The sequence below is a fragment of the Oratosquilla oratoria genome, chromosome 3 (genome assembly GCF_046742065.1).
Source record: "Oratosquilla oratoria isolate Oo_2021 chromosome 3, ASM4674206v1, whole genome shotgun sequence".
NCBI lineage: Eukaryota > Metazoa > Arthropoda > Malacostraca > Stomatopoda > Squillidae > Oratosquilla > Oratosquilla oratoria.
Window position 1 is genome coordinate 65,799,743 of NC_134779.1, and position 9,058 is coordinate 65,808,800.

Consider the following 9,058-nt stretch of genomic DNA (forward strand, 5'->3'; position numbering starts at 1 on the left):
GAAAGGTACGCAAGGTGAGGTAAGTGGCAAGTTTCCAGGTGTGGAGAACATTAGCCATTTGGTGGGGAGTGGGTGGATGGGTGGGTGATCCAGGTGGAGGATTGAGGAGGGAAAGGTGAAGATGTGGATGAGGGAAACATGCGTGGAAAAGATGAAGTGCTGGAGGGCGAAATGTATGGGAGAGGCCGAGAAGACAAAAAGGGGGAAAGATGAGTGAGAGGGAAGGGGGCGTGAGTGAGTGTGTGTGTGTGTGTGTGTGTGTGTGTGTGTGTGTGTGTGTGTATGTGTGTGTGTGCGCGCGTTTACCTGATGGTTCGGTCCCTAATAACTCCAGCTTCCAATTGCCGACATTACACTCTTCCGCTCTCCCTCCCCCTAACCCCCACCTCGATGCTCTGCCCCCCCTCCCTCCCTCCGTCCTCGGTCTCCCCCGTCTCTCCCCTCCCCACCCTCCTTGTCCAAACAACAGAGGCCGGGCCAACCACACGCAGAACAGTGAGGACATCTACAGAATATTAAAGAAGGGTGAAGACATCTTGTAATGGTACAAGGAGTCATCTTCACAACAGTAAAGTAAGGAGAAGGAGTCTTAACGTCTGGAGAACATTTGAGCACGATGGAAACCTATTACCATAACTAACAAGCCGAGGAACCACTAACCTACAAGTTCCTGCAAAATGGACGTCAGAATCTTCTTCTTCCTCCCGTCCGTCTTGAAGACCAGTCATCCGCTACTGGCGGTGCAACCTCGAGGGGTTGGTACCCGATCTCCGGACTGGGGCTAAAATGTCTACATCACCTTCAACTATTTCCAACACCTTTTCACATAAGGCATGGCGACTGCTCTCCTCCTACTCGTCCCATACTTGCATAACCCCAACACGTTCCTTCCCAGAGGCCCCAAGGATCGCTACCAGCAGGATGGAGTACGAACAACAGAACCCTGCACAGTTATGCCAAGACAACACAGGAGCCATCTCGAAGGGTGATGTGATGACAAAACCATCAAGACATCTCCAGAAGACAACAAAACACTTCCATACAGCCTACAGCACATAACATCGAGGTCAGTGTTACACTGATAATTTTCACACGCCCAACACAATGGTGACCATTGACGTGACAACCACGTTGCACGTGACGTGACAACCATGTGACATGTGACGTCACACGTCATGTAAACCATGACGACAATGACACGTGTCACGTGACTATATATCGGTTCACACACGATATATAATCTAAGGGACTCGTTTTGGATGAAACGCTCATACACTTTCGTACCTTAAAATAAAGCAAACATAACACACGAATAACAAAACCAATAAACAGGTAAATAAACAAACACATAAATGAATAAAGACGTGCTAGAAGGCCTACTAATACTTCACAGCGGGCAACCCACACCAAGCCCCCTACCGCTCTTCCATGGGTCACCCTCCCCCCGACTCCCCCTCCCTCTAACCCCCACTACCCCCCTTTGCATCTCTCTTCCTCCCTCCCTCCCTCCCTTCCTTCCCTTTCCACCATCAGCCAGACCCTACCCGAAACCACGCCCATTTCAACACAAACCTCCAACCCCCAACCCCCTCCTCCTCCCCAGCCAACCCTCGAACCCCGTTCCTCCCAACACTACTTTCCTTCTCTCTCGTCTCCGTCCTCCTCAACCTCCAACATTTTCCTCCTCATCCTCCCAACATCTTCCTTCCCTTCTCTCCATCATCATCTACTGCTGCACCCCCTTTGCCTCCCAATATCACTCCTCTCACCTCCTCCTCTTCCTCTTCCTCCCCCTCCTCTGCTTTTCTTTCTTTCTCCCCGTCCACCACTACCAGCTTCCCTTCCACCTCCTCCAACCCTCCCAACCCCCTCCCTTCTCCCACCTCTTCCATCACCTCCCAACATCGCTTCCCTTCTCTCTTCTTCCCGCACTCCACCTCCCCCTCACCCTCCACTACCACCACCACCTCGCCGGCCACGCGGTACAGCCACGAAGGCCAGGAAAGCGGGGATGGGTGAGAACGCACGAACTCACGCACTCCGTCCCACAGAAACAGTTTGGTCTGCAGTGCACATGTACAGTATTACACACATTACACACCATCATGCACGGCGTATGCACATTTTATGGGTCAATGTACGAGGGCATTTACATATTATACGTGTGCTGTGAAAGCATTGTTGATGCAGTATACATGGGTACTGTTAACTAAAATTCATACACGGACAGAATCCATACGCTAATTCACACGCCAGCATAAACAAGATGTATACATATACTGTAGATGCATACTGATGCAATCTACGATCGGCACGTTTAGACCGCTTTGTCCACGTGGCCGTTGAGACTACTTAGCACAAATGTGCAACAGTATACGCGATCCGTATACAACACAACGTTATACGCCTTACCGTGTTTGCGACTTTGTAAACCTATAGGATAGGCAGGAGATCCTGTAGTGGACGCTTAGTGTGACGCTTGTGGCACATTGGTTTCAACCTCATTTCACATCACCTGAACCGGGGTTCGATTCCATACAAGGAGGACGGGGGGGAGGGAGATCCCGGCCCAGTTACAATATAGCAACTTTTATTATTTTGTTCTGGCTAGGACAAGGCGATTTTATTCAGCTGCGGGTTAGGGGACGCTAGACTGGCAAACTGGGGTCTCGGTCGGTGGGGACCCTGTTTCTGCCTCAAGGCCGCCCCTCAGTAAGACAGTACCGTTAACCAGAACAAATGCATCGAAGTGGGTTTAGTTCACCTGCACATCGTACAATGATGACGTTATTACACTACATTTGTGAATGTTCAAGTATGCAAACCTTCGTACATTGAGTAATGTACAATAATAATAATAATAATAATACAATGTTTCTATTTTGTGTCGTCATGCAGTGTTCAATTCCAAGTACACACCCTTGTTATGCTCGTATTTCCCCGAGGGGTGAAACTACCCTCACCCACCCCCCTGTATCGCGAGTGCCTGACCGGACGAGAGGGGGAGAGGGTGGTGGAGTTTAGGGGGGGGGGGTGTTTAGGACTAGAGCCACGTGCCTAGCCCAAGTCATGAGCAGCAGCATACAGACCTCATAAAAGGGTATAAGTAATTCCAAAGCCCAGGGGCACGGAGCCCAAAAGGACAAGAAGACAGTGCCAGTGCCAACGGGGTGCCACTCGAATTAAGAGAGATAAATGACTGAGCCAAAACGAGAATTAATGCTACTTAAGACCAGTACCACCCGATTCGAGTTTGGTGCTGCATAGGCCTATGGACTAGTACCAAAGTAGAGAATAAAGTTGCCATGTTACAACAATGGCACTAACTATAGTCCGAGACGAGATTCTAGTGTCAAAGAAAATGTGGGAGGAAGAAGAGTGCTAATCCAAATCATGGGACTAATTCTAGTATAACGAACGAAGGTAATGCAAACTCGCGTAATAGGCCTAGCCAGTTTCCAAACATTGGCCCTAGGAGCCTAGAGTACGGGTATTGTGCCAATCCAAACAAGGGGACTATTGGCATCTCCAAACACAGGGTCTGGTGTCATCCCATACAATGGTATCAATATCCATTCAAACGAAACTAGTTTATTAACAGCGCATACAAGCTACTAACAATATTAAAACATTAGTCTAGTTTCAACCTAAAACGTGGGAACTGCTATCTAGCCCAATCGAGTGGAAAAGAAAACTCATCAGCAAAATCATACTAGCTTCAGCCGAAAGACTTGTATCAGCTCTGGTGAAAGAGACCCCAAAAAGACAACCAGTACATATCTTAAGTTAAAAACGTATATTGATATTTCTAATGTCGTTTCAAATTTCTTTAACTTGTTTATCTATTTATCTATTTACGGTTTGCAACAGTAATTTGTGTAATTCCACAGTGACACTCGGCACTTTGGGAAATAATTTCATGTAGAAAAAAATGAAAAATGGAATTCCAAGAACTCGCTTCATGGCACATCTGAGGACCTCCGGATTCTCGCGCATCCAGGCCATGGAAACCTCGACCTCGACCCTCGTCCTCCCAACTCGAGGGGGAGATGAGCACCAGCCCCCAACAACGAGGAAACGACCCAAACAAAATCAAGGGCACACGGGCTCACACAAAAACAACTCTGGCCAGGACATACGACACGGCCAAAACAAAAGAGAAACTAATCCAAAGGGGACTTGTATGGTGTACCTCTCACTAAGGGCGAGAGGCGTACATCATACCGAAGGGAGGCGAAGTAGGCAAATCCACGGAGGAGTGGACGGGGGACATAAAGGACCAACCAAAAAATACGGTAGAAGTCCAGAGTACTCCTCAGCTCAAAACACAGGCGAGTACACACAAACCAACTTGACATGTGGGTGGCAGCCCAACCTAAGAGGCAGGGCTTTCCCAACACAGCAGAACAAGTGCCAACCGAACCCGATAGGATAAAGGCCACACTAATCCAGTGACAGATGTGCCAGCCGCCAACCCGATAGTACGTACGTCAGCCCAACCCAAAAGGACACAAACAAGCCCAAGCCGAAGGGACGTGTGCCATTACACCGAGATGGGCGAGGAGGCAGAGGGAAGGAGGGAGAACATTGTCAAGGCACAGCTGACCGAGCAAATGTCTCGACCTCGACCTCGCCCTCCCCTTCGTTAGCGCGTTAGGGGCTGTTCGCCCTCATTCCCCGGAACCTCTCGGGATCCCCCGGCGTCCCCGGCCCCAGGCAATCGCTCTCAGACACCTTCCTCCCACCCCTGCCTCCTCTCTCCCTCCATCTCTCGTGGCGCCACAAATGACGTTTTGGTTCAGTTGTGCCGAGGAATGGACGTGAGAGTCGGGGCGACCCGGTTCCGGCGCCAGCAACCGAACTGGTGCACTTCAACAGAAGCCGGGGGAAAGCGAACGACAGATATATACACAAACACACACACACTTTTAAACATTATTCATACTCCCAGACACCACATAATTTCCACAAAATCAGATTACATGTCATATGTACCAAATATACTCCCCAACATACTTCGTTAAACTCCCCACATTAGACTCCTCGTATGCAACACAATCCAAGCATTAAATATACTCCACAGTAGATCCTCCCGACAATCAACGCCTCCACAACATCCAGTCCCACACACGTCAAAAAACACAGTTATATTCCCCACACTTTATACACCTCCCCATACTATAAATATTCCCCATGATACATATTACATTGTTTACATGTACCCCATTATACATAATGTACGTTTTCAAGTCGAAATACATAGCTTTACTCACGTTACAGGGAAACAAATTATCCCTTTGAGTACGGGGGGACCTGATATTCTGTTGTCGCCAGTTTATTTTCTATGCACTTTAAACTAAATCTTATCTAGGTACTCTTAAACACCAAAAACCACACGTAAACAACTTAAAACTAACAGATACCAATGCAAACACCTTCAAATACCCAAGTAAACACGTATACGTCAACCTGTTTAAAGTACTTGGGTAAACATCTGTACAGGAAGGTATACATTTCTGGACATTTTAGGTAAACACACTCGTCTAAAGACACGGAAGGTTAACGAGAGGCACTGCAGGATCCGCAAACAGATTCCTCCAATTACAGTCGTCCCCAGCCTCTTCGCGCAGACCCCAACTTCATGGACTACTGTTTCTTGGCTCTCGTGAGGACGTCTCAACACTGATCTAAATCGTCTGGCATCCGCCAAATCCTTCTTGTTCTTAGTCTGGGAATCTTCTTGGATGCTTCCGGAAACCACTCTAGACACTAAGACACCGGACTAGGAAGCACTGCTTTAATACAGTCACTACCTAAAGAAATGCCATGTCAGGGTCCGATAGCTAAGAAAAGGGACACCGAATTCTGGATTTTTGTAATGGTACCTATAGACATTTTGAATCACGTGAAGACTGTCCCACTCAAAGTAATAAGTGTTTCACCCAATCCCAAAAACCCAAACCCTTATTTCCATTACATCAGAACTCTTCCCAACCCCACACTAACCCAACCCCACACTAACCCAACTCCCATGTTCATCTCCAACATCCACAACCCAAAAAAAAAAAAAAAATCCCACCCCAATCCCCAACCTTCAAAATCCCAACCCCGGATACAGCAAACACCCCTCTGGCCAAGAGCAAACACCTCAGGCCCAAGACAAGTAAACAGCCTTCACTCCGTAAGCAAACCACCCACACGAGACGGCTGTATCACGTGGTTATGTACATAAACAAACCGGGCCAAGCCCATCCAAATTAGGCCCTTTAGTCCGTTGGCATGCGGGGGCTTTGTTCTGGCCAATGGCGCAAGACGATTTCAATCATTCTCAGGAGGTGATTTGTAAAGACTTGATCAGGACCATCTCCCCTTCCACAACACAACCCCGGAGTTCCTCATTTTGGGGGCTGCTGTCCTCTTCTTTAATCCAGTTTACAGAAAAGGAGGTAGGGTAGAACGGGAAGAGGGAGGAGGAGACAACCGGGAAGAGGGAGGGGGAGGAGGAAGAAAAGGTGGGGTGTATAGGAATGGTGAGGAAATGCGTAGGCAATGGGGGTTGAGGCTAAGGAGATCAAGAGAAGGACGAGGAGGAGGGGGAGGAGGAGGAGGGGGGGGGGAGAAAGAATAGGATGTTCCGTGTTGGGCTTCCTTGCGTCATTACCCTGCTTGCAGCTGCGTGATGTTGCGTAACATGTGATGCTCACGGACAGCTGACGACAGCTGACAGGACAGAAACAATGACATGACGCATCACATGGCAGCTACTGTTACCGTGGTGCTACTTCAGCGTAACACGTGGGATTCCATTCAAGTTTTGCCAGCAATAATTATTTTTGGAAAAAGGCGCTGAGGAGCATACGCCAGGAGGCGCGTAGGTGCTGTCGATTTGGCAGTCAAATTTGCATTATGTCACTTAAACGACTATAACTGTAGGTTGTATATCCCTAATAACACTAACCTAACCTGACCCAATCCGACCTGACCTGACGTCAGCAAACTTGACCTAGTAATTAGTCGAAATTAATAGTGCCCCTCTCCACTTTCCCAGTTTCAGTTAATGACGCATAATTATTCTTTAACGTAATATCGACTTAAATGTTTTAATCGAAATTAATTTTCATAGGAGAAAAAATATATTACCGTCTGAAATCAAATAAATACCTGTTCACCTTCGCGTGATAGGCAACAGCCTCTTCACGTGACACGTCACGTGTATTCAAGATCACGTGGCACGTCGCATACTCACGTGACGTAATGTCACCCCTTCGTCTCGTAATACAGCGCTCTTCATGTGATACGTAAAGTAACGTCACATTCACAAACCAACGACGTTACGTATCACAATCAAGTCACCCCCACACACACAATCAATCAGTTACCGGACAAAAAAAAAAAAAAAAAAAAATCCTAAAAATTACTGTATTTTTGGCAAAGTATTTAGTTCAACCATGAGACACCCTTTCACTAACCTACACTCCCTCGCCATCCCCAAACCAGAAAAACAAAATTCCCGGCAACATACGAACCTACTTGCCTATGACTATATGAAAATGTACAGAAACGTACAGAAAAAAGTATCTGCTCACTTGCGGGTGGACTACTTCAGTTTATACAGACACAGGAGGACGGGAGTTAACGATCACAAAACATCCTGCACATGTACATTTGTACATTTTCAAAAAAGTACATTCACGTGTGTACAACTACGTACACACACATTCTCAAATAAATAAAAAGTTTATAAAAGAACGTGCGATGGGTACGTGTTTACAAGGGCCATATTTTACACAAAAATAAAACGTACAAACGTAATTACGTGACGAACACGTGGTCACGTGATGCGCAGTGGATACAGAAGGGTAAATAAAATAAAATAATTCTTGGCGGGACGTCTCACCCACGCTGGAAAGGCAGACGGAGACGAGAAGAACATACATTTTAACGTGCGGAGCCAAGGGGAAGAAGGGGGTTACGGGGGGGTTGCGAGGTTAGGGGGGGTTAGGGGGGGTAAGGGTACTCACCTTCCTCTGCCGTTGGGGTTGGTCGCGTGTGAATCTCTTCGCCCAGCGCTCCGTCGTCGCCTCCTACGCCCTCGTCGCTGTCCGACGAGTCCTGAGACGCTCCTGAAGTGGCCATGGCTACGGCAGCGGCCATTGCGCTGCCTACCCCACCAGGTAGGTCTTCGTCATCCTCCTCCATGCCCAGACCCTGGTCCTTGAAGGTGGAATCTTCCTTGGCCCCCATCTCGTGGTCTGGCCGGTCGAGGTGGTCCTCACGCCTGTGGTCGTCCTCGGGTGGGGCCATGACCATGTCGCCCTGGAAGAGAACGACAGAATCGTCAGCTGGGTTTGCATCCACTGAAAGAAATCCACAACACGCGTAGCCAACACGTAATAAACAAGATTTTTTTTTTGTAAAATGTAATACAATAAACGGCATACACATAAACCTATTGGCAGTGGAATACGTGAAAAATAAGAAAAATGTACAATTCATAAAAGGAGAATCACAGAACGATCGCGAGCAAATTACATACAAGGAAGAAGACTGGGGTCCATCCTAATGTTCACCTTATCATGTACTCATTTGTTCATGTTCAAACACACTTAATACGAGAGATACACGTGTGTGTGTGTGATAAACACCCCGCCATGTGTTTTCTTAAACACATGTGTACCCACAAGGTATGGGCAGGTCATGGGGACAAGAAAATACGAAGAATGGGCAGGTTGGAATGAGAGGGGAGCGGGGTAAACTGGGGAGGAGGGGGAGGTTCTTATGAACATGCAGGGAAGATCCCGATGACACTAACTCCCCTCTCCCCCTCCCCCACACCCACCGTCCCCTCGTTTCTGAGTAAACTCCCCCGGTTCTCTTGGCACTCTTCTGGCACTTCCTCCCTTCGGGTGCCACATGTCAACGCCACCTATCGCTCGCTCAACCTTCAACACACGACTTCCTGACTTCGGCATGATTTATTTTCTTTCGATATGATAAACAAATACATGTTGGAAAAACCATAACAAATATGTATGAACAAGTGGGTCCCACCCCCTCC

The 9,058-nt window shown here is 47.8% G+C and overlaps 1 protein-coding gene across 3 annotated transcripts in view; it reads right to left on the minus strand.

Annotated features, from left to right (window-relative positions):
- The window catches only part of LOC143023514 (uncharacterized), a 551,512-nt gene that overhangs the window by 62,547 nt on the left and 479,907 nt on the right, over positions 1–9,058 (minus strand). For all 3 annotated transcript variants that reach the window (XM_076182052.1, XM_076182061.1, XM_076182068.1), the window contains one exon: positions 8,022–8,316. In XM_076182052.1, coding sequence (XP_076038167.1) covers positions 8,022–8,316 — 295 coding nt within the window. The remainder of the gene's footprint in view (positions 1–8,021; positions 8,317–9,058) is intronic.